The 24145-nt window shown below is 41.9% G+C and overlaps 1 protein-coding gene across 2 annotated transcripts; it reads left to right on the top strand.

Moving 5' to 3' along the window:
• Window positions 1–118: 118 nt before the first annotated feature.
• Window positions 119–23532, top strand: PCTP (phosphatidylcholine transfer protein). Of its 2 annotated transcripts, none has more exons than XM_008074466.1 (6): window positions 119–345; window positions 15061–15178; window positions 18125–18204; window positions 21139–21310; window positions 22190–22257; window positions 23417–23532. In XM_008074466.1, exons 1-6 carry the CDS (start codon window positions 205–207, stop codon window positions 23480–23482), a joined length of 645 nt encoding a protein of 214 aa, XP_008072657.1. In that variant the 5' UTR covers window positions 119–204; the 3' UTR covers window positions 23483–23532. The 2 variants fall into 2 exon arrangements, with proteins under 2 accessions (XP_008072657.1, XP_021562914.1); XM_021707239.1 differs by lacking the exon at window positions 23417–23532 and adding an exon at window positions 22690–22802 and having other exon boundaries at window positions 22190–22272.
• Window positions 23533–24145: the final 613 nt, after the last annotated feature.

The following is a 24145-nucleotide window of genomic DNA, read 5'->3' as shown; positions in this document are numbered from 1 at the left end:
CAACCTTTGTTCAGCCCCGCCCACCTACCTAGACCCGCCCCCGGGCCCCGCCTCCCCTCAGGCCCCGCCTCCTGCCTAAGTCCCGCCTTCTCCTCAGTTCCCCGCCAGTCAGGCCGGGGCCACTCTGTTTCCCCGCCCCCGGGCCCCAGCGCCAAGCCTGTCCGCGGCCAGCCCTCCAGGCTGAGGAACCCGGTCGGCGGAAGGATGGAGCCGGCTGCGGGCTGCTTCTCGGAGGATCGGTTCCGGGAGGCCTGCGCCGAGCTCCGGCAGCCCGCGCTGGCCGGGGCCGACTGGCAGCTGCTGGTGGAGACTTTGGGCATCAGCATCTACCGGCTGCTGGACCAGGTAGCGGCCGGCCCGTTGGAGGACCGCGGGGGCTGCAGCGCGCCGAGCCAGTGTCCCCGCGGGGAGTGCGCGGCGGCAGCCGGAGGGGACCGGGGCAGGTCTTTCCGAGTGTAGGGAAGAGCTCCGCCCCAGCCAGGCCCGGGCGCCCGAGCGGGCGCTGGGGCGGTGCCTGCGAGTGACTTTGACTCCTGCAGACCTTAGGGAGTTTGGGAGATCGTCTGAGTTCGGCCTCCGGGCAGGCCCGACGGGGGAAGTCGTGGGTTAGAAGTTCACGACAGAGTTAAAACGTGGGTCGGCTGAGTTCTAGGCCGGTGCACATGCCTGCAAGGGACCTGGATCTCCTTTTCCTAGTGGGTGTCAATGGCGAAGAGGTGGGGAGGGGCAGTATCCCAGGGCTTGGACATAGGTGGAAAAGAAACAGGACTTTTCAGGGGCTGGATGTGCGGGGTGGTGAGTGGTTGGGGGTTGCCGGGACGGGACCTGCTATTTTCGTGACTTCCTTCTTTTGGCCGCTGCCCCTTTCCTTCTGACTGCACTTGACCTGAGTCTGAAACTCCAGGCAGAGAGATTAATGGTGAAGGAGGAAGGGAGTTGGTATGAAGCAATTCTCAGGATCTTGCTGGAGGCCTTTGGAACCCCATAACCATCCACGTAGGTGGAAGGCATTGCCCTTGAGGGCCGTCCTCAAAGGCTTGTCATCAGTGGCTTTGCCCGGTAGTGGCAGCAGGGCAAGAAGGTTAAAAGTCACCTACAGGTAATGTAGGTGAAATGAAAGTTTCCTGGCATAGGAGCAGAGTATTACAGCGTTGGAGCTGAGAGGAACCTTAATGTTCACCTGGTTCAACCCCAGGTAAGACACAGGCCTGGAGAGTGAAGCAGTGCTCCAAGAGGCCTAACCCAGAATGGCAGAGGTGGCGTCAGAAGGGTCATGATCTTGTAAATGTCAAACATGTAATTGCCTGTTTAAGCAATTATATTTTAGTTTACATCAGATGCAGTATTCTTATATTTTAAAACAGAAAACAAACATTTGTAATAGAATTTGCTCATCTTTTAAACAGGAACAAAAACCCTGCCCTACTTCGTTACAGGGTTGTTAGGAGGGTCAAATAAAATCTCTCAGATGTGTATGAAAATTTCAGGCCTCAAGGAAGAATTATGCAGCCCCAAATTACAATATTTTCAAGGTTGAAAACCCTCACTCAAAATAAATGGAGAATATTGGTATTATGAGGAAATTTCTTCTCTAAATACATATATATTTGCTCTGGAAACAGTTTACTTTTCCTCCAGTTACTATGGAACATGCTGCTTTGAACACTTACAAATTAGTAGGGCAGGACTTTTTATAATCCAAACAAAGCAGACACTGGAAGGGGATGAGCTGCCATATTTCCTTTTTTTCTGTAAAAAGTTGTTACATGTTAGTAAGCAATTATCCATTCAACAAACTCTGAATGTCTGCTGTGTTTCAGGACCATTGGGTATAACAAGATGACCGAGAGGCTCACAATCTAGAACTGACAGAATGAATTTTCTAGGGTAACTTTAATAGACGTTTTGGTTCGAAAACTAATGTGTTTTTAGATGAAATCCTTTGATCTCTCTGCCGTTCTACTTTCCTTACCAGCCACATCGAAGAACTGACTGAGTTTTGTTAATTTGACTGCTCAGATCTGTCTGGCACCTGGCTGGCCCTTTTCCGTCTCCTTTCTTTCTTTTACTTTTGCCACTTTGGGTGCTCAGCACCTCTGACCTAGCATTGCGGTGACCTTTTAACCAGTTTATTGGCCTTCCACCTCTCTGGCCCTCTCTATCCTACACATCACAAGCCCATCAAGCATCTGAAAGTGAGGCTGTGATCTTATCTCTACCCTTTCCTGGCACTTTGGATTGCAGAACTAGTAATAATCATTGAAATAGCTAACACTTATTGCATACTTTCTTTTAATCCAGGCACTAAGTGCTTTGCAGGTGTTGACTTAAGCTTCATTAACTCTATACTATAAGATACTATGATTATCACCTTTCTACCTATTTGGAAATGAATGCATGGGTAGGTTAAGTTGGTTGCTCAAGGTTTGAACTGGGATCAGAGCCCAACTGTCTGGCTCTAGATCTGAGCTTTAAACATACTCCTGCACTGCTTCTCTGAACAAAAGGCAAATGCTGTCTGGTGGATATGCTGCACTGGTTTTGTCTCAATTCACAATTCTGTCTTTATCTCCCATGACTTGTCCATATATCTCACTTTTTCTCCTTCAACCCAACCCAGACCACTCTATCTCCTCCAAGGACCTGTGCCATCTTCCCTTTATACAGACAAGGAAATTGAAGCCCAGGGAAAGTCAGTGGCACATCCAAGGCATATGACTAAGAAGTGGTGAAACAGGGATTTAGAACCAAGTCCATCTCCTGGTGAAGCTCCTCCTCTTCTCCTATACGACATATTTCTTTTTCTAATAAAGCTTCCCAAATGTCAAATGGGTTATCTTAGGAAGGATGAAGTCCTCATTAATGGAGGTACGGTACTGTGTTGGAGAAAATACTCAAACTGTGTTTTTAAAATTTTCTCACTCAACAACACCAACAACAATGAACACAGAAGAGTTTTGTGATGAGACGTGTTATTCTTCACACACCAGTCAAGCAATCAGTTCTGCAACAGACATCAGCTGGGTGCCCTCTGAATCAATTTTGACACTGTCTACATGGACATTGCATCAGTTCCATAGGTTGAGAGCTCAGTCTCACAAGACTGCCCCCTACCTCTCACTTCCAATGCCAATAGAATGCCCCAGGTTGTTTTACTTGTACTTTGGGTTTGATTAATTTGTTGCAGTGGCTCACAAAACTCAGGGAAACATGTTTACTGATTTATTATAAAGGATATTGTAAAGGATACAGGTGAAGAGATGCAAAGGGAGAGGTATGGATGAAAGGGTGCGGAGCTCCCATGCCCTTTGTGGGCACCCCACCTTCCAAGAACTGCCATATGTTCAGCTGTTCAGAAGCTCTCCAAACCCTGTCCTCTTGAGTCTTTTATGGAGACTTCATTGGATAGGCATAACTGAAGCATGCACAACTGTGTTGAAATGTGATTGGACAAAAAGGCAGGTGAAGTTCAGAGAGAGAAATTCTGTTTCCTGAGGACTAATGCATCCCAGTGTTATAGCAAAAGACTGTAACAAGGGTCCTGAGAATTACAAGCTAGGAACCATAAATGAAAATATATATATGAGGGTCTGCAGTGAGTCAGATGCAATGCTGTAGATGTAAGATACAGCTGCTCCCTGAAGATTCTAGTGGTTTAGTTTTGAAGAAGTTAGAAGCACTGTGGTTTGGATTGGTGACCCTTTGAGGACCTAGTTGTACATGTCACACACACCAGTGTTGGTTGTTGATGATGCCTTGCTTTGCCTCCCACACTCGGCATCTGAAGCCAAAGTCATGCCAGCCGCTCCATGGAGCTCATCTAACAGTTTTTGAAAAAGGATAGGGGGAAAAACAAAATTGTGATCATGAACTAAATGGTGTTGTAGCAAAGTTACTATTACAAGTTTTGAAAAGACTGCAACAACTATACAGGTGCTTGAAAGAGTTTTCAGTGTAACAAATTTGTATTTTAAAATAAAAATATAAAATTGTGGAGTGTTTAAGAGACACAAATGGTTCTGAATCCTGTTCTTGGGCAAATGGGCACTTTTGATGCACAACATTTTGATATATTTTTGTTTTTTCTTATATCACAAAATTTTGGACTTATAAAGTTTCTTTTAAGCCCTTCTGTCCACCACCATTGTCTTTTTCCGCTACTTCTTCCTTCTTTTTTTCTTCTTCTTTTTTACCTTTTTGCTATTCCGTTTCCTTCATCTCTTTTTTCCTTTCCATGTTGTAATGATGATAACTTTATGTGATACTGCAATCTATAAATACTATCCCATGTAAGTTCTTATTTATCCCTCAGAACAAATCAGGAAGATAGGCAGGGTTGGGCTTTTTTCTTATTTTACAGATGGAAATAAGATCTAGAGTTGTTAAGTGAGCTGCCTAAGACCTCCTAACCAGTAATCAGCATGAGCAGTAAACTTTGATAAGCTCAGTACCAAATATGTAGTTTGCACCAAGGCAAAAACTTCTTCTATTCTGTAGGCTAAGCAAAATTAGACCAGGGTTTCCATGTGGCGTTATGGGAAGGGAATGGATTTTGAAGTCAGATAGTCCTGGGTTAAAATCTGAGCTCTGCTCCACTATCATCCATTTACAAAGGGAGACCCCAAAAAACTAGAATTTATTTCTACAAAACTGTGTATTTATGGTATCTTACATATTTAAGCTTCAGTCATCTTTAAAGTACTCTTTGTTTGATGCAATATACCTATTGAGACACTTTTACCACTGCTCAAAACAGCTTTTAATCCCGTTAATTTTGATGCCTTTTAGTGCTTCTGTTATTTTTTGGTTTCATCTCTTACACATCAGCAAAACATTTCCCTTTGAGGACTTTTTTTCATCTGGTGAAGCAAACAAACAAAAAGTTGCTCAAGTGAGATCAAGTGAACAGGGAAGGTAGGTAATGGGGTCTTGCTGTTTTGCGTCAAAAACTGCAGAACACTCAGTGTGGTGTGGGCAGGTGTGGTCTTAAATCACTCATCATGAAATGGGCAAATGTGTTGAATCTCCAAAAAAAAAAAATCGCTGAAGCTGAACACAGCCTCTCACAACAACGCTAGCTGGTACATTGATGGTGATGGCTTCCTACACACTTACCTAACTGGGGAAGCCTGTGCTACAGGGGGCCCACCTTCTGGTTTTCTTTTTTTTCCCCCTGGGGAGTGGTGTCCCTCCCCTTATTCATTCAGAATGTATTTCTCTATTGCTTTCTATGTGTTATTGCCTTCACAAACACCGGAGATATGTGGTGAACAAGGAAGCTGGAGCTGCTGCTTTAATTAATTTATTGAACGTGAATTGTATTTATTGATGTGAATAAGCCCCTAGTATATGATGAAATGTTGGGTGAAAAAAACTGTGAGGATAACAAAGTGGGATAAAGTGATAGAGAGGAGGAATGGCAGGAGTAGCCAGGGGTGATGTGATGTGTTCTAGATAAGGAAGTCTGAAAAGTCACTCCAGGGAAGTAACATTTGTGTGGAGAAGTAAGTCAAGTGAGATAACGATCTTGCAAATATCTGGAGGAGAAATGTGCCAGGGAGTGTTTCTTAGCACTCAAGCACATTAGCGTCATCTCTGGAATTTTTATAAACAACACCGAGCCCCAGGGTCAATTATAATTACATTGGCCTGGATTGGGGCTTAGGTGGTCCTTTTGAAAATCTCCCCCTTCACATAGAAGTTGGTTATTCTGTTCTCTCTACTTTGGTGTACATTTGAAATTCTTCAACATGAAATGATTTTATATATTGATTATTTATATATAATAGTAGGTATATTAAAATTTCCCAGTAGAGTCACATGAACATGCTGACTTTTAAGCCACTGAAGTAGAGGAAACACTGAGTGCTAGTCCCTGAGCTGCGCTGAGCTAGCCTTGTTTTCTAGGAAGAGCCAGAAGGCCCACAGTACTGGAGTGGAACTGAGGTTGGGGAGTAGCCAGGGGCCAGGCCCCTCTTACTGGCCGGGTAATGTTGGTCAGTTACTTTTTCATTTTGAAATCTCAGCTTTCTCATTTGCATAACCAGGATAACACTATTCAGTATAGTCGAGAAATGTGGCAGAATGCTTCTCAAACACGAGCATGTTTTAGAATCTCAGACTTATTTATTTATTTTTAGAGGCAGGATGTTGCTCTGTCATCTAGACTGGTGCAGTGTACAATGGTGCAATCCTAGCTCACTGTAACCTTGAACTTATGAACTCAAATGATTCTCCCACTTTAGCTTCCAGAGTTGCTGGGTCTACAGGAGTGTACTTCCACAGTCGGCTAAATCTGTCTGTCTATGTATGTATGTATGTATGTCTTATATATATGTATAACGTGTGTGTGTGTGTGTGTGTGTGTGTGTGTGTGTGTGTGTGTGTGTGTGTGTGTGTATGAAGATGGGGTCTCACTGTGTTGTCCAGGCTGGTCTTGAACTGATCCAGTGATCCTCCTGCCTTGGCCTTTCAAAGAGCTGGGATTACAGTTACAGGCATGGGCTGCTGCCTGGTCCAGAATCTCAAACCTGAGTATGTATGGAATGCATATTAGAATATATATATTTCTTTTTATTTTTCTCTCTTAAAAAACAAAACAAAACATGTTTTTAAGCAATTGTTGAGTGGTGCTGAAGCTACTTGTCCAGGGACTATTCTTTAAGGACCACTAGTCGGTGGGGAACATCTAACATGGTGCTCAGGGTGTTCTGACATGAACAGTCAACATCAGAGGCAGCAGAGTCCCCTAGAGATAGAAGCAATGGAAAGGTGAGAGTGAGACGAAAGTATATCTTAAGACAAAAGCAACATGCATTTTAAGACTCATTCTCCCTAATTTAGTGGACACTTGGGAGTAGATGTGGTCCCCTGAGCAGTTCTGAGAAGTTCTCCAGGGAGAAGGACCACGGGTCACTTAGAAAAGTTTTCCTGATGATGTGCAGTTGGGCCTTGCAGGGGTTTTGGGCTGTTACCATGACACTGACCACCACATGTGCCTATAGATTCTGTGAAACCATCATGCAAAGGTTCATAGCTCCAAATTAGACAAATTAAGTGTTGGACTGAAAAGCGCTGACTGATAGCTTGACTTACTAAGTTTTAAAATCTAAATGCCTGGCACTGTGAGAAGGAACTGCCTAAGTTGTGTTTTTGTCCTTGAATAGGTCTTTAAACAAAGGGTTTGGAAAAAAAGCAGACCATACTTTCCCAGGGACTATTCTCTCCTGTGCTGTTGACCTACTAAAATACTCAAAGCCTGGTGCAACTGGAAAAACTGTGTTTAGGTGGGTTGGGCTGAAAATTTGGCCTTTAGAGAGAAGTACAGATTCAGCTCTTAGGAGAGCACATTTCTCTCCCCAGATGTGAAGCTCCCACTACTGTTCCCCCCAAGGTGGTATCATAATCTAATTTGCATCATGGGCTTCTTTTAATTCTGGATTATAGAACTATTCTGTCCCTTTCTCCTACCCTTCTGGTGACCATGACAATTATTGAACCCTGGTCACTAATGGAGCTGAATCTTACTAGTGGGCAGGGCCACTGTGTCTTAAGCAGGAGGACACCCATGTTTTCTTTTTTCCCCCATGGACCGAGGTCCACTCCCTCTTCTCTTCTGTCTCCCCTGAGCTCACAACTGGATAGATGTGTTAGAGCCTTGATTCTTCCCTTCCTCAGTTCTCTCTCAGAATGAACCTCTGGATATGAGGTGATATAGAATGCTGGTCCCAAGGGTTAGATCTAGTGGGGGGGGGGGAAGGACACACCTTCTATCTTCAGGTATAAGCCAAGCTTTTGCCCTGTCTTTCACCAGATCCCTGCCTGGGGATTTCAGAGGGTGGCTATTAATAAAGTGAAACTCTGATGTTTTATTAAGCCCCAGGGCCCTTTGAGAGGAGAGGTGACTTGTAGAGAAGAGTTTGGACATTCTGGATCCTTGGATATAACACCACGCCTACACGTTGAGTGAACCAGGGTGTGAATCAGGGGTAACGCCTAACAGAGGTCCCTGTCTCTATAAATATATCTTTTCTGGACATTTCTTGGAGCATCTTTAAGCCTCAATTTCCTTGTCTGAAAAATGAACTTACTGATGATCCATACCACGTCTTATCATTGTGTGGATTAATCCGTATAAAGCATTTAGTTCAGTGTCTGGTATTCAGTAAATACTCAATAAGTATTTACCATCATGATTATTTTACCCAGCTATCTACAATACTTAGGGATTAAACCTATCACATTTTCTTAGAGAGATCTCAGATAGTAAATCAGATTTAATCAACTGCCTTTCCTCATACAGTCTTGGTACATACTTTCTGGTGGTAGCTGCAGCCTTAACTTCTACCTTGAGAATGCTTTTACTTTGATGAAAAATGCTTACTTTTCATACCATCTGAGTCTATTACTTGCCACAAAGTGACTGGACTTGGACAGCTTTCAGAGATGTAGATTGAGGAGGCTTCCTGTCTCCCTGAGGAATGGCAATGAGCTCTTCTGTAAGAGGCAAAGAAAGCTCAGTGCACATTCAAGGGTGCATTCACAGCATTTGAGACGTGATTCATCAAGGCTGCCTAGTAGTTAGTGATGTAAATTCAAATAAACATTATAAATTGAAGGCGATGAGTGGTGCCTTTCTCTAGGTCTGGTGGGGGATGGGGCACCAACAGGAGATTGCAAATGTCAGTGGCAAACAGTATGACATTTTGACTTTTCTCATATATAAATACACATCAGAGCTTTCAGAATTTATTCTGCTTAGGACTAATAAATGTACTATCGACCATAACATGTCTCAAAATACTTTAACCCTATGAATACAATTGAAAGTAAGTTACACAGCTTACTTTTTATGCATTCCCCACAATGTCTCCTTATTTAGCTCTACTCTTTCTGCATGCTTTCTCCAAATCATTGTTCCAAATCACAAGCTAACCATCACACAGACTCACCATTGCTAAGAAAAATAACAGCTTGATGTTTAGACAAGTTGCCAGAACATCTAAAAAATTGGTGATATCAGTAGCAAATTTCCTAGCCATGCATTCCCTCCTCCCCAGCCTCCTTCTTCATTTATAAAGTGGAGCTAATGAAGCTTACTTCACAGGATTATTATAAGTTTTCATCACCGAGTACAGTGCCCAGCAAAGAGAATGTACTTCATAGAGGTTGGTTTTCCTAAAATTGTGCATTATGTTACAATTCTGAATCCTCAGTTCTTTAATCTGGAAAAAGAAGATCATTATACCTACCTTATTGATGGGAATGATAACTAATATTTAGCTAAGTATTTATTATATGCACCACTCAATATAATTTTAGATAGAATATCTAACTTAATTTTTATAATCTTTCCATGAAGTCAAACTCTTATCAGACCCTTTTTGCAGGTTTGTAGGTAGAAGAGCTTAGACCCTACCCAGATTGTGACTCCAAGCCCATGCTGTAACAACCATGCTATCTTTTCTATCTACCTTTCCTGAATTATGAGACAACTTTTTGCAATAATCTGTAGTAAAACCTGGCACAGTGTCTAGTCTGTTGAAAGTGATGATATTCATCTTTTTTTCTATCCTTGCCTTTCCTCTAGTTCTTGTCTGAACCCTTCGGAAACAACGTAAAAAAAATACCTCTTCTGTCCTTTGGAAGCCTGTTGGGCAAATACACCAGGCTCAGGGACACAGGGAAGTGCCTCTGTGGGAGGTCCATCCTGGGTGGTCTGGAGCCAGGAGCAATGGCTTAGGGAAGCAGTGGATGCCCATCCAGAGTTTCCCACCAACAGCGTCATTGGCTGACTCTTGGCAAGTCACTGACATCTTTAACACAAGTGCTCTAAATTCCCTTTTTGCACTGAGATCCTGTGTGATGGTTTGCTTGTGATTTGGAACAATGATTTGGAGAAGCAAGCAGAGAGAGTAGAACTAAATAAGGAGACACTGTGGGAAACAGAAGGGGTCAGTGTCAGAAGACACACCATCTCTTCCGGTCTGTCTCATTACTAGCTGTGTGACCTGAGCAAATAAGTTAGCCTCTCTGAGATGCATTTTCTCCTAAAAAGATAGAGATAATGCCAGCTTCCCTATCTACATTACAGGGCTATGCTATCATACAAGATGATGAATAGAAAACTTGGAAACCAGACTATGCTTAGAAAATTACTAGTATTATGGAAAGAATTTATAGCAGGTCAAAGTGATTAGAAAACTCCTTAAAGTACAAAATGCATGATCATTGCCATGATTACTAATACATCGCCTAGGGAATATAGTCTAAGCTGCAAAGTCAAGTAGAAGGCCTCTGTCTGATTTTTTTCTCAGGGTCAAGAATGCAGTAGATCCCAGTAGGCTTATATATTTTTTTCTGAGGTGCTTAGTGGAAGGAGACAGTCCTTTTTATAATATGGTATGTGGAATTTTATATGTCTCTGTGCAAAATTAAATGTTATACCTCAATTTAATGTCTATTAAAGTATCCTTTATCTCTTCCTTCACAATGCATTTTAGCAACATTATGTCAGACTACTTTTTAACTTTAGAGTAATTTCAAAATAAATAAATAAATAAATCTGGCCTTGGGAAGAAGACTTTTATTCAGAAGGATTACTTCAAAGAGTAGGGGAAGGCAGTATTGCAGTAGGGAAAGTGCTTTGCCCATATGTTCTCCAAGAATCTTGAGAGAGAGATAGATAAAAGAGTTGTTCTTTTATAAGGGGAGTAATGGACATTAGAATGAGCCATATGTAAGGAAGTGGAATGAAAGGGATGAAAGTGGATCAGAGAATGTTTTATCCTGAGGCCTGCTGGTGGATCAAAGTACAGGGGCCTAGAAAAAGGTGAAAAGTTCAACCAGTTTGAGTAATATTTTGTTCTGATTGATCAGTGGGGGAGAGGCAGCTTAGTTAATCATTTATGAGGCAAAGAAAGGGAATTTGGAGGTCTGCATCTGACTTTTTCATCAGTAAACAAGGGTAAGAACCTGTCATATGGAGAAGAATGGTGGATCTTTGCAATAAGCTGTTTTATGAAACACAGGGTGGCGGGGAGGAGTCTCTTAATCTTCATTGTATTCCAGGATAACAGAGTTCCAGTAAAATTATTTTATCAGTAAGATCCATTTATTTTAGTTTTGTTTTTAGCTTCAAGTAATAGGAAGCTGGACAATCAGTGACTTACACAGAGAGGTTTGTTTTTCTCACCTAATAAATAGTTGAGAGCTCTACAGTTGCTGTCATTGGTTTAGCTGATCAAAATGATGCCAGCAACCCTTTGAAGCTTTCTACACTGCCTTCTCATATTGGTTACCTGTTGATCACAGAATAGACACTGTGGGTCCAAACATTATGTCCATTCAAATCAGGGAAAGGTAATGTGGCTACATCTTTCTGCCAAAGGAGACCAGGAAAGTTATTAGCTGTGTCCATTGCCACAAGGTTGCTTTTAGTAAGGAAGAAAGGTGGTGTATACTACACCAAATCTTATGTTTCTTTTGGCAGTTGTATTCTATACATGATATTGACATTCTCTGTTGCCAACATAATTCTTCTACCATTTGAATTGTAGGAAACTAAATGTCTTATAAATGGAACATTAGGAAAATAACCAGTGTTTTTCAGTCTAGATAAAGAAATTCAGCCACTGGTTTTCTGGAGGAGCTTCAGGAAAAGCCAAGAATCTCTTGAGTAAACTTACTTGAAGTCATCTATTCAAATGTTAGTAATCTTGGAAAAATAAAACAAATATTGCAAAGGATTTATATCTCTGATTTTGAAGACATCTCGCACACCAGTAATAAAAACTTTGCCAGTAAAACTAAGAATTGTGCTTTTTTTAAATCTCAAATTGTTTGTGTAAGCAATGGTACCCAATCCTAGTGAGATGCTCCTTTGCCACCTTTGTACATGTTTTCTGAAAGGTTTATAAAAATTATAAAAAACCTTAAGATATCAATGCACTTAATTTTGAAGAAAGCTTTCCTGATGCAAAAATATAAAATTATGGACCAAATGTTCTAACAATCATGATTATTCTGGAAATATTTATTCTCATACAAATATTTGGAAATAGAGACATATTTTCTAATAACTAAGTTGAGTGTGAACTCTCCATAGCTTCAATGTAATACTAAGTTAAAAAGTAAAAATACAGCAGGGCTCGGTGTCTCAGCCTGTAATCCCACGCCTTTGGGAGGCTGAGGTGAGTGAATTGCCTGAGCCCGCGGGTTCGAGACCCGCCTGGGCAGAGAGACCTCATCTCTACAATAAATCAAAAAATCAGCTGGACATGGTAGCGTATACCTGTAATTCTGGCTACTTGAAAGGCTGAGGAGAAAGGATCGCCGGAGCTAAGCGGGTCCCGGCTGCGGTGGCCGGAAGCGGCCACTACACTCCAGTCTGGGCGACAGTGAGACTCCAACTCAAAAAAAAAAAAAAGTAAAAATACAAGCTGTTTATACCATATTATTCCTATTTTATAACATATAAAAGTACTTATTTACTTAAAGGAAATATGTCAAATATTTATCAGTATACAGCTGTAGATTGTATGTCACTTTTTCTTTATTCTTGGCATTTTCAAGTTTTTCCCTAATGAATATGAATTATTGTTTAATTATAAAATTTCACTTTATTTGTTAAAAGATGAAATAAAATGGATATGTTTGCTGAGATCTTTTTTAAAAAGAAATAATGAGTGAGAAAATATTTTCATCCAAGAATTTGGGCTGGGCTGTTCAGCACTTGAAAAGAATGCTGTATTGACAGAGTAGGAAAGGTGTTACCAAGCATTCTATTCCTCTGGAGTTCTGGCGTTTCTCAGTTCTGCCATAAAGGGAGTGTTTAAAGGAAGTTGTCACAATAGTTCATTCTTCTGTGTTCACGCAAATCGTGGTCGTTCTATTTTTCTTTTCCTAGGGAACTTTCTGTTCTTTTTTCTATGATGTATAACAGAATGGAAGTCATAAGGGTTTTAATCAAGTTCAGGAGAAGAAAGGAACCAGTTTAAGGGAACAGTGTGTCTTAATTTAAACAGATATTCAAAGCTAAATCATGTAAGGTTGGAAAGGTTATTATCTTAACACATTAGTATCCCTTTTCCTCAGGGTATATAGAAAATGGGACCCTTATATTCTTGAACAAATTGCTAACTGTCCCTCTTGATTAAAATGTGTGTATGGGTGTAGATGTGAGAGCATGTATAAACCCTCGCTAAGTTTTCTTTTGTGTGTCTGTGAGGAAGGGGCAAGAAAATTCTTGATGTCTCTCATTAGAGTCTGAGGCCTACCTTCTATTGGGCTCTCCATGGCATGGCACATAACATGTTCAGATATAGTAGCTTGCCATTTGCTGGTTGGAAATTCTTGGTATAAAGTCAAATGCCTTTAGAGCTAGAAGATCCTTACGGATTCAATTTCAGTTTTACTGTTCATATCTTGCCAGGTACTTTCACATACACCTGAGATTTCTAAACTGGATTGTACTTATGTCCTGGGTTATGCCACCTGAGCCAGAAGATCCTTAAAGCTTCAGTGGGTCTAAAAAGATTCACCATGTTTACCGCTTGCATGGCATTTAAGGAAATGGCTTCATTCATGAATGATTAACCAATAGCACAGAAGCAAGAATTCATCTAAAAGTTTCATTATTGTTCATTTGTCTGTTTGCTTTTGCATTGGAAAAGTCAGGAATTGTAAGCTGCTGTTGTACAAAGAATGACAGATGTAGTGAAGCCAATTCTAGCTCAGAACCCTCACGTACAAGGATATGGCTTACCATGAAAAGAAGCAAACTCTCTTGGACTTTGGAATCTAGAAAGTTCTTTTTCTGAACAAAAGGAATTAATGTGATTTGAAGCAGATGGTTCTTCTGCTTTTCAATCCTTTATACACCATAAAAAATAAAGAATCATTGAAAAAGTCTGCCTCGGAATTGATAAAACAATGTGTTAGGTTTCATTATGCCATGGATATTTGAAATATAACTTCTCGCCAGAACTCTGTCTACATGACATCCCTACTCGGATATTTAATAAGCATCTCAAACTTAACTTGTCCCCAAATAGAACTCCTGATTATCCCTAGAGCCCACAAATCACCTCTTCTCCAAGTTTATTCTGTCTTAGAAAATGGGGTGCCCATATACCCAGATGTTCAAGCAAAGGTTCTAAAAGTTGTCCTTGATTCTTTGCTTTTTTTCTGCTACAGCCAATCTGTCAGCAATTCCTGTTGACTTTACCCCCCAAATATATCCCCAAATCACTGACTTCTCCCCATGATTGTTGTTACCTCTGTGTTCAACACACCATCATCTCTTATTGAGACTACTGCGATGGTCTTCTAACCAGTCTCCTGTTCCCTTATGATCTATTTTCTAAATAGTAGCAAGAATCATCTTAAATTAATCATATCTGGTCATTCCTAAACTGAATTCTCAATTAGATCTGGTCATTCCCTTTCTTAAAGTACTCCATTAGTTTTCTATATCAATGAGAATAAATTCTTTATCCCTTATCCTGATTGGCAAAGCCATTTGGAGTCTGTCCCTCACAGCCTCTCTAACCTCAGCTCCTACCACTCTTTTTCTTATTCCAGAGTTCTCTAGACCTCAATTTCTTTAAGCATGTCAACCCATCAATCTGAGGTTATTTTACCAGGAATAAACTTTCCTTCCCATGACTGGCTTCTTCTAACAATAAACTTTCCTTCCCATAACCTGTTGTAACATTTAGAACAAGATATTCTGATAAATGAACCATAGAAGCCCTTTCTGACCACCTGATTACATAGCCATGCCCCTGGCAACATTTATTATATAACCCTTCTTATGTCATGTCTAAATTACTTGGATGGCAATTACAGCTACCCCACCATCAACACATGTCTGAATTTAAGATCACTGACAGGAGGGGCCACATCTGCCTTTTTACATTGTGTCACCACGACCATGGAGGAGGTCAGTGTTTGGCGTGGCATGAACCCCATCCATAGCTACTTATCATATGATGTGGAATCCAATTTTCTCTCAACTTGAGAACCAATTGATTGTCCCTCCCTGTTCTGTCTTTATAGCAGTCAGGACTTTATGAGTATAAAGTCTTTGGTGTTCTGGAGGATTGCCCACCAGCTCTACTTGCAGATGTCTATATGGACTTAGACTACAGAAAACAATGGGACCAGTATGTTAAAGGTGAGTGATGCCTACTTTTTTTTAACCATTAGAAAGTAGAATCTATTCTTATTTATTCTGACTAGTAAAAAGAGACAGATTTAATTTCAACTATATTGTGCTTTCTATTAAATTTTGGCACAAAACTTTTAAAATATGAGACTGAGCTGGGCATAGTGGCTCATGCCTGTAATCCCAGCAATTTGAAAGGCCAAGACATGAGGATTGCTTGAGCCCAGAAGTTCGAGACCAGTTGGGCAATATAATGAAACCTAATCTCTACAAAAAGTAATACAAAAAATTAGCAAGGCATGATGGCATGTGCTTGTAGTCCCAGCCACATGGGAGGCCGAGGCAGAAGGATTGCCTAAGCCCAGGAGGTCCAGGCTGTGGTGAGCTGTGATCATGCCACTGTACTCCAGCTTGGGTGGACAGAGTGAGATCCTGACCCAAGAAAAAAATGTGAGACTGAAATGTACTTTTGCTATTCCTAGAATATGCTCCTTGCATACTCTTAGATCCTCTCTAAAATTTGCTCCTAAGGCTACTTTGCTCTCACTGTTAAGTTGTGTTATCATCCCATGTACCTGCGTGGCCGTGGAAGGCTTCTTGGAGGAGGTGGTGTCCAAGATTTGTTTTTAAAGTTGAATCAAAGTTTTCTAAACAGACAAGAATACATATACGTGTGGAGATGATAAAAGGTGAGAGGATAAGGAAATGAGTGGTTAAGGACATTCCTGACCCAGAGACCAGCATGAATAACATCGTGAAAATGGAGAGCAACATGCTCAACAATGACCAGGAATTTGGTGTTGCTGGGTTGGTTGGGGTCGCAGAACCTACCCTAGTTCAACTACCATTGCTAATAGTAGTTTTAATACTACTAGTAGAACTAGGGTGGGAGTTGGACCCAAATCCCCGAGAGCCTAGCATGGCCCCCAAGCTACAGGTCTTAAAGTTTACCCTACAGGTGATGCAACATTATGAAGAAAAAGAAATAAGGTTAAATAGGGGATGTTCCTCACTTAGAACTGAGAGTGGCCTCTGCCAACTCAGTCATGGTAGAAGAGAACTACGGAATTTGCTGAAGGCACACAGAGTCTATACTTGGGACTTCTGGTTGAAAGTAACAAAAAGGCAACTAAAGACAGTGTAAGAAAAGAAAAAAAGAGTGCATTAGTTCATGGCATCGGAAAGTACAGGGGTTTCTGGCTTCTAAGACAGCTGCATTCAGGAACTTAAGTAATTTCATGAGGAATGTTTCTTTTTCCATCCCTAGTTTCATTTTCTTCTGTGTTGACCTAATTCCCAGGCAGATTTGTATGTCATGGCAAATATATCCACCAGGAGATACAGGCTTATGTTCTAATCATATAAATAAACCCAGAGTGAAGAGAATTTCACTTTTTAGGGGTGGCAACCAGATGCCAGAACTGGCTTTCATCAACTCAGCTTGGACATTGGCCATTCATCGTGGTCATCATGGTGACTGAGTGTTTTCAAATATCCTTCTTATTGAGGGGCATTGTGATGCTCACCTATTCAAGTGAGCAGCCAGACACTCTCTGTCCAGGTCTCCCTAGCAGCTGTGCCACCATCATGTGATATAAACTCTGCAAATAAGACCTACATGTGGCTTCAGTTTATAAAGGAGCTATGTGAAGAAGCAGGCAGCATGCAAAATCCATTTTTTTGGTGACAGCTAAGGCATCTGACTTTAGGGAGAACAATTGCAGAGCCTCTGATGTTTGCTCCCCAGCATCAACAGCTTTCAGTCTGGGTTTTGATTCAGGGAAAGCAGCAGCCTGGCTTTGTTGGAGCAATCCTGGGGTTCTAAACCTCACTCTGATCCTTGTGGATATTATGTGAGTATCTGAGAGCCTTTACTAAACCACTTTTTGGCTTAAACTTGCTAGAGTGGCAAACTAAGACCCTGGTCAGATGCACCATCCCTGAACTAATCACTGTGACTGAGTCTTGCTCATTTTCTCAGCCCTGAAAGGCAGAATCAATCTTGCTTCCACCATATAGCTGAGAAGTAGGGGAAGGGTGATGTCCTGAAGGGAAATTGAGATGCTGGTATGAGAAGGGGGAATCACTGCTGAGTGTGCAGAAGCAAAAACATCTACTCCTCCCCTTCCTTGAAGGACTGTCATCAGCCTCTTGGGGCCCAATATGCTGGTACGCTCCTTCATTTATGGTCTGCTTCTAATAAATTTTCTTTCAAAAGCTGAATTAACCCTTTTCAGCATCTCCTCATGGGACTTATGGCTCCTTCTCTAACTGGTTAGGCAGAAGCTTACTGTGCAACCTGGAGTCAGGGGATGTGCATTGCCATTAAGTTCCTTTGCTATCTCCCTTCGAGAGTTGGCTGCTATCTTTACATAACAGATAGAATGAATATTAAGGAAATTTGATCACTTTAGCTGTGGCATAATGTGAAGAAACATAGATGAGAAGCAAGAAACTTAGGGTTCACCATATTTCTGCCACTCTCTAGCTGTTTAGGAAAGACATTGCTCTCCCTGGAGCCTTCATTTTTCCACCAGAATGTGCTAGACTGTGTGAGTCCTCAGCTGTAATGTGTAAAGAAATCTTAAAGGGGAAGAAAAGTTCTCAAAAGCAAAACTATTGCTACTCTAGTGACATCTGGTGGTTATCCTGATTCTAAAACCTCTGGCAATTTATTCCTTGGTGGCTGATCTCGAGTCATTGCTTTGTATACAAGAATCTTGTTTGTGCTAAACAACAGACACATTTTGTTAGGTTCCTTTGATTTTTGCTGTGTTTTTATATCCGCTAGCCTCTGTTCCTGGGCAACAAGCTTTCTGTGGTAATTAACCTTTCAGACTTTTTCTAAAATTCTACATCTTATGAGTTAGTGGTTTATCATACCCTAAAAAGTCATCTTATTAACTGGAGCCAGGGAGATTTTCAGATGCATTAACTTCTTTTGCTCTCTTTTAGAACTCTATGAACAAGAATGCGATGGAGAGACTGTAGTCTACTGGGAAGTGAAGTACCCTTTTCCCATGTCCAACAGAGATGTATCCTTCCCACAAGACACTCCATTCCTTAACCTCTTTTGTGTGTCCCTTGGTCATTGCCTGATGCCAGGAGGAAGAGCTGGTCTTCTAGCAGGTGTGGACAACATTGTCTCTGGTTCCTGCTGTGGCGTTTGCTAAAGCTGTTGCTTCTTGTGTGGTTTCTGGGATCTCAGAGTGTGATTTTTGGACCTGACCACCACATGAAGTATCTGTAACTGTGGTCACTGGAGGGCAGCTCATACTTTCCTAAGAAGTTTCCTAGGCCTTGAAATTGTCAAGCCACAGAACTGGGGACCTGGGAGGAACTTTTTATAAAAAATGCTTAGTACACCTGCCTCAGTTTGAAGAGGAGGGGGCACCCAGAGAGGTGAGCTGACAGAGGCATGCAGGTGGCTAGTGGCAGGACGCACACTGGAACTCAGGGTCCTGCATTCCCAACTCTCCCCACTCCCTCCTGTCTCAGCTGACCTCACAACAATCCCTCCTTGACTGTCGACTCTGAGTACTGAGTGTAAGCTTCTTCCCCTCAATTTCTTTGTTTATGAAATAAAACAGTTGAATGAAATGTTGGGAAGTTTGGCTGGTGTTCCAAGGTTCTAAGAAGCCCCCTTAGGATTAGCCTGACAGGGGTGGGGTGGAAGATTATTTTCTGGGCATGATGGGAGAGGGATGACTCCTAGTAAGATTTTGACTCCTTCATCATCTTCTTCAATCTCAGAAGCTGAGTGCTTTGCATACTGAATTTCCATATAAGATCCTTTAGCAAAAGTTCTCATGGAGTAAAAAAAAAGTTTGGAAGTCTCTGAATTAGATGATCACTGGGGCCTTTTCTAGCCCTGACGTTGTATATGTCTGTAAGTTCCTAAATAGTTATTCTGTAGACAGAGAGAGAGAATGTGTGTGCATTTGTGTGGATGTTTTTGTGTCTCAGTGGGTGTATACCCTGGACCTTAACTAGATTATTAGAGTTATTTCTTGGCACAATATCTCCATACTGCTAGTTTGTATACACATGGTTTATATTTCAACAAACTGTTGATTACTTAATCCCTTAGATTTTATGTGTTTTTAAAAAACTCCTGCTGATAACTATGCAAAGTAGATATCATCATCCCCATTTCACAGTTAAGGAAAGTAAAAAAAAGCTGTCAGGTAATACTCCAAATGGTTAGTTTTGCTTCAAAGATATTGCTCATTACCACTGTACCACTGCGTTATTCCTGGTTCTCAAAAATTTCACAACTTTACTGGGGAGACATAACAAGGCTTAGAATCTCATGAAAGGATTGTGTGGCTTTGGAAAGTTATTGAAATAGAACCTCAAAGAGCCCCAAGTGTCCATTCCTGAGAATATCCATCCAGGTATGCAGTCAAAGATGTGGGATCATGCCCCAGTCAAGATTACGATCTCTAGAGACAGCTGGGCCCAAATCTAGCTCTGCCACCACTAGTTGTATGAACCTAAGCAAAGATCTGAACTTCTCTGCTGACCCTGTAGATCCCAGGTCTGAGCACATTCCCTGGTTTCCCTGGTTCCCTGGTTTGCTTGGACAAGGCCCTTGACTTCTTGAGGCCTTTGGGAACTGGTGGTTCTCCATTCGTAGGCTTTATGGCGCACTGGAACTGCCAACCCTTCAAAGGCACGTAGCCAAATTTTAATCAATATGTCGAGGTAGAATTTCCCTCAGTGGAGTGTCAGGTGATGTCAATCACATGAGCTGAGTAAGTTGGAGGAGAGAATGGGACAATTATTTGCTGTGAGGAAAAAGTAAAAGAATTGAGAGAGAGAGAGAAAAGCCAGAACCAAAGCAACATTGTCTCTTTTCTGAAACATTCAAGAACTTTGCTCATCAGTACATAAGAGCATGGATCAATAGACTGTCCGGTGTGAGGGGTGAGCAATGGTAGGTGCTGTCAGGACTGAGGTGTATGGAGCTAAAGTGATTGTTATGTTATAGTAAGTGTAATTGTGTTGCACACAATTGATTGCAATTGCTTGCTTTAGGCTTTTAATGCCTTCTAGTTCTGGGTTCACATTCAGATTTCATCACTTCAGCAGGACTGTGGGATTTGGGGCAAATTCATTTACCTCTCTGAGCCTCACTTTTGTCCTCTATAAGATAGAAATACTTATACTGAACATACAGCGTCTTTGTAAGGATCAAAATTGATACTATATGAACATGATGTTACGTGACAAAGGCTCAGTAAGTAGTGATTTCTCTTGTTTCATTGAATTTAATTATCTTTCCTAGAATAGTGCCATAGATCTAGGGGTCATTCTGTGAAGGTTTATGGAAAGGAAATGGTTTTGCTATTCTTGATGAACCAGTGGTAACCTGGAGAGGACATCTGCCTACTAAATATCCAGGCATTTATGTGACTTCCTATGGTCACCAGTTGTAACATTGCTTGGCTGACTATCTTAGAGGTCAGTAATTGGAGATTTGGGTGAAGACAGGGCAAAGAAGAATAACACCATGGTCTATCAATAAGTGTTTATTTTGTCCAGGTCTTTCTCTGATACTCTCACCAAGCCTGCCAAGTGGGCGGTGTTACTCCCCTTTTTTTTTCACATAGGGAAACTGAAACTGAGTCTCAGAAAAACTGAGTAACTTACCCAGGATCCCACAGCTGATAAATGACCAATCCTCTGCCATCTCTAAGAGCCTTCATGGAGAAAGGAAAAGTGGTTTCCTCACATAATGATAAGCATCAAGGAGTCATTCACAGGTAGATAATGCATACTCTCCAATAAGAATACTAGGGGATGTGCGGGTAGGGAGACGGGGCAGGTGAGTGAAGCCACAGCAGAAAGGCTCAGGTGCCCAGTGGGAGGCACAGAGTCACCTCCCTTCGGCTCCAGCGTGTGGAGCTTTCCTTCTGCCCATCTGAAATGCTGCTGTGGATGTCTTGCCTTGACTGGTGCTGCAGTATGTTTATGTCCGACAGCAGCGAGAGCTGGACGTGGAAGGGCGGAAGATCCACGTTGTCTTGGCCCAGAGCACCTCTGTACCTCAGCTTGGCGAGAGACCCGGGGTGATCCGGGTGAAGCGGTACAAGCAGAGCCTGGCGATTGAGAGTGATGGCAAGAAGGGGAGCAAAGGTGAAGTCCAGAGCGAGCATGTTCCACTCAGCCAGGGAGCCACATGGGAAGGCCAGTCTGATGGAGAGGCATGTCAGGTGCACGAAGCTTATCCCTGGAGGTCAGATGATGGGCACAGATGCAAAGCAGACGAGAGAGCAACACCTGGGGAGAGACTTGATCCTCCTCTACAAACTCAGCTAGAGTATGACCCAGTCTGTTCCTTAAGGACTTTTGCATGGTCCAGATGAAATCAGAACATTAAAATTAAACCAGAGGGCTTAGAAATTCACTTCCAGCTGGTCCTGTGGATAAATATGCTGGACCTGGGGGAGTTCAGAGGGCTGGCAGGTCTGTCTGAGAGAATGTAGCCCCCACTTAGCACAAACCCAGAAACTTAGGAACTGCCCAGCTTAGAGTTCTAGCCCCCAAGAAAGAAATTTGTGGATAGAGTGGAGCACGAGACCACCTGCTCTTACCAGAGTGTGTGTAGCCTTGTGTCTCAGGCAAAATCTGAATGCTAAGTAGATCAATCACCTTGGATAATTCAACTAACTTTTATGAGTCTCTATTGCTTCATTTATAAACTAAGGTGAGTTTGACCAGTTTCTTAGGGTTGCTAGGATAATTAAATAAGAGACTGTGTCCAAGTGTCTTGCACTTGCCAGGTGTTTAATAAATGGCAGCAAAATGTGCCTGTGGCTATGTTTCAAAAATGCTTATCTATAAAATACACTATAATGCCAGTCAGCAGAGAGAAGTCCATTTGACTAATGTTTCCTCCCTCTGCACTTTCTGGGCCTGATTGTAAAGATATAAAGTTTGCATGGTTTTGTTGCTATGTTTTCCAGTATTTTTTTTTCTCCCTTTTTCTGAATTGTCCTTTCTTTCCCCTTCTAGTTTTCATGTATTACTTCGATAACCCGGGTGGCCAAATTCCGTCCTGGCTCATTAACTGGGCCGCCAAGGTGAGATCCCAGGAGGTGGGGGGAGGGTGGAGTGTGTTTTATCAAATGTTGACTTAGCCCTTGGGGCTGTCAGGCTGAAGAGACACATTGTCTCAGACGTAATGAGGCTCTTTGATGAAGAGCTTGGTTGAGTGACTTTGGTTAGGGCTGGGGTTGCCAACACCCAGGATGGAGACTGGGACAAAAGACAAAGAATTGTCAGCTTGGAATGCCAACTTCTCCCTGCTAGTGCCCCAAGACCCCCTCAGGATCACTCTCTGGAACCTCCAGACAATAATCTATTCTGGGTAGGAACAATAGTGCCTTTGGATTCTGTATTCCTCTGCTTATGGAGGAATAAGACAGACTGACCTGGCTAGGAGACAACCAGACGTGTCCAAGCCTGAGGGAAGCCTCCAGCTTTGTTGTTGCTTTCTTTTTCTGTTAGGAAAGAGAACTGTGGTGGCAATCTGGATCACTACAGACTGCCTAGGAGTCTGGCGTCATGGAGACCATCAGTCCACTTTGTAAAAGTCTTATCTATTAAAGAGCTCAACAGATTCTTTGGGAGAGTGAAAATGACAAAAAGCTTTGGTGTCAAACACATGCAATGTTGAATCCTGGCTTTACTAATGACTGTCTTGTTTTTACTTAGGGAAGCCATATGCTTCTTCCTTTTAAAAATGGAGATGAATATTATCTACCTCATAGAGGAAGAGTAAATAAGACAATGTTTGGGAAAAGTCTTGCACAATGCTCAACATTAACTAAATATTAATATATCCTGCCCCCTGATCCTGAATCCTTACCATTTTCTAATTCTGTAAATTAAGTCCTTTCATTGCTTTGGAAGAATCCAACAACCCAGTCCCGTCCCGTTTCCCATGCTTTCTCTTGATTGTCAAGAAATGGTGTCTCAGAAATGTCTTCACTTTTTATTAGCAAAAGCCAAAATACAAAGCAGTGCCTCACAATAATGGTTCTTGTCAGCTAGTCTTACGCACGCTCTTGAGTCTTACCTTTTGCCATCATCTGTGACAACATACTGTTGAAATCTGAGCAGAGACTATATTCTTTTTTTCTGACTCCCAAATCCATCTTTGTTTACCTTTTGTCACAAACCCCCAAATCAGTAGTGATCATTATGAAGGCATGGAAATGACAATCTTTTTCTTTGCAGAATGGAGTTCCTAACTTCTTGAAAGACATGGCAAAAGCCTGTCAGAACTACCTCAAGAAAACCTGAAAAAGAGAATTGGGAATGTTGCATCTATGGGATGATACCTCTGGAAGTGCCACTGATGTTCAGCCTTCCTCTCATATTTCTGTCTTCAGAGGCTGGCGCACCCTAGAACATCGTCTCTAAGCATGTTCGCCTAGCACCCAGCTCCCTCTCCCGATTCCTTTCCCACTCTCCCCACCCTGGAGCTGGCTGCCTTATTCCATGATTTAATATGGGGCAGATGAGGGAAACCTTTGCTTGTTTACTTTTAAGAAGGGAAATCTTCAATAAGGAACAGAATCACTCTATTGTGCCATTTTGGGAGGATGGGTGGGTGGAAGGACACAACAGAATGTAAAATGACCATTCCAGCAAGCTGTCTTCTTCTCAGAACGCGATTTTCTCCAACCCAGGAGGGACTGCTGGAAGTGGCAATGTTGACTTTCAAGGCACCCAAACTGGAAGATGTGCCAATGGTCATTTGCTTTATGTTCTCTCTAGTTGATGTGGTTGGAATTTGAGGTGATAATCCAGTGAGTCTTTCCTCATTCCTGAATGTAGAGGATCAGTAGCTATTATCATGCCAGACTATTTTGAGAAGCATCACAACCCTGATGGAGCACATAATGTGATGACCATTTTTTTCCTCATCATCCTTGTCTGATTTTTTCCCCTCTTTTCATATGT

Source organism: Carlito syrichta, unplaced genomic scaffold, assembly GCF_000164805.1.
Source record: "Carlito syrichta isolate Samal-C Ts95f unplaced genomic scaffold, Tarsius_syrichta-2.0.1 Scaffold316465, whole genome shotgun sequence".
Lineage (NCBI taxonomy): Eukaryota > Metazoa > Chordata > Mammalia > Primates > Tarsiidae > Carlito > Carlito syrichta.
Note: the sequence above shows the minus strand (reverse complement) of the source record. Positions and strands in the feature narration are given on the sequence as shown.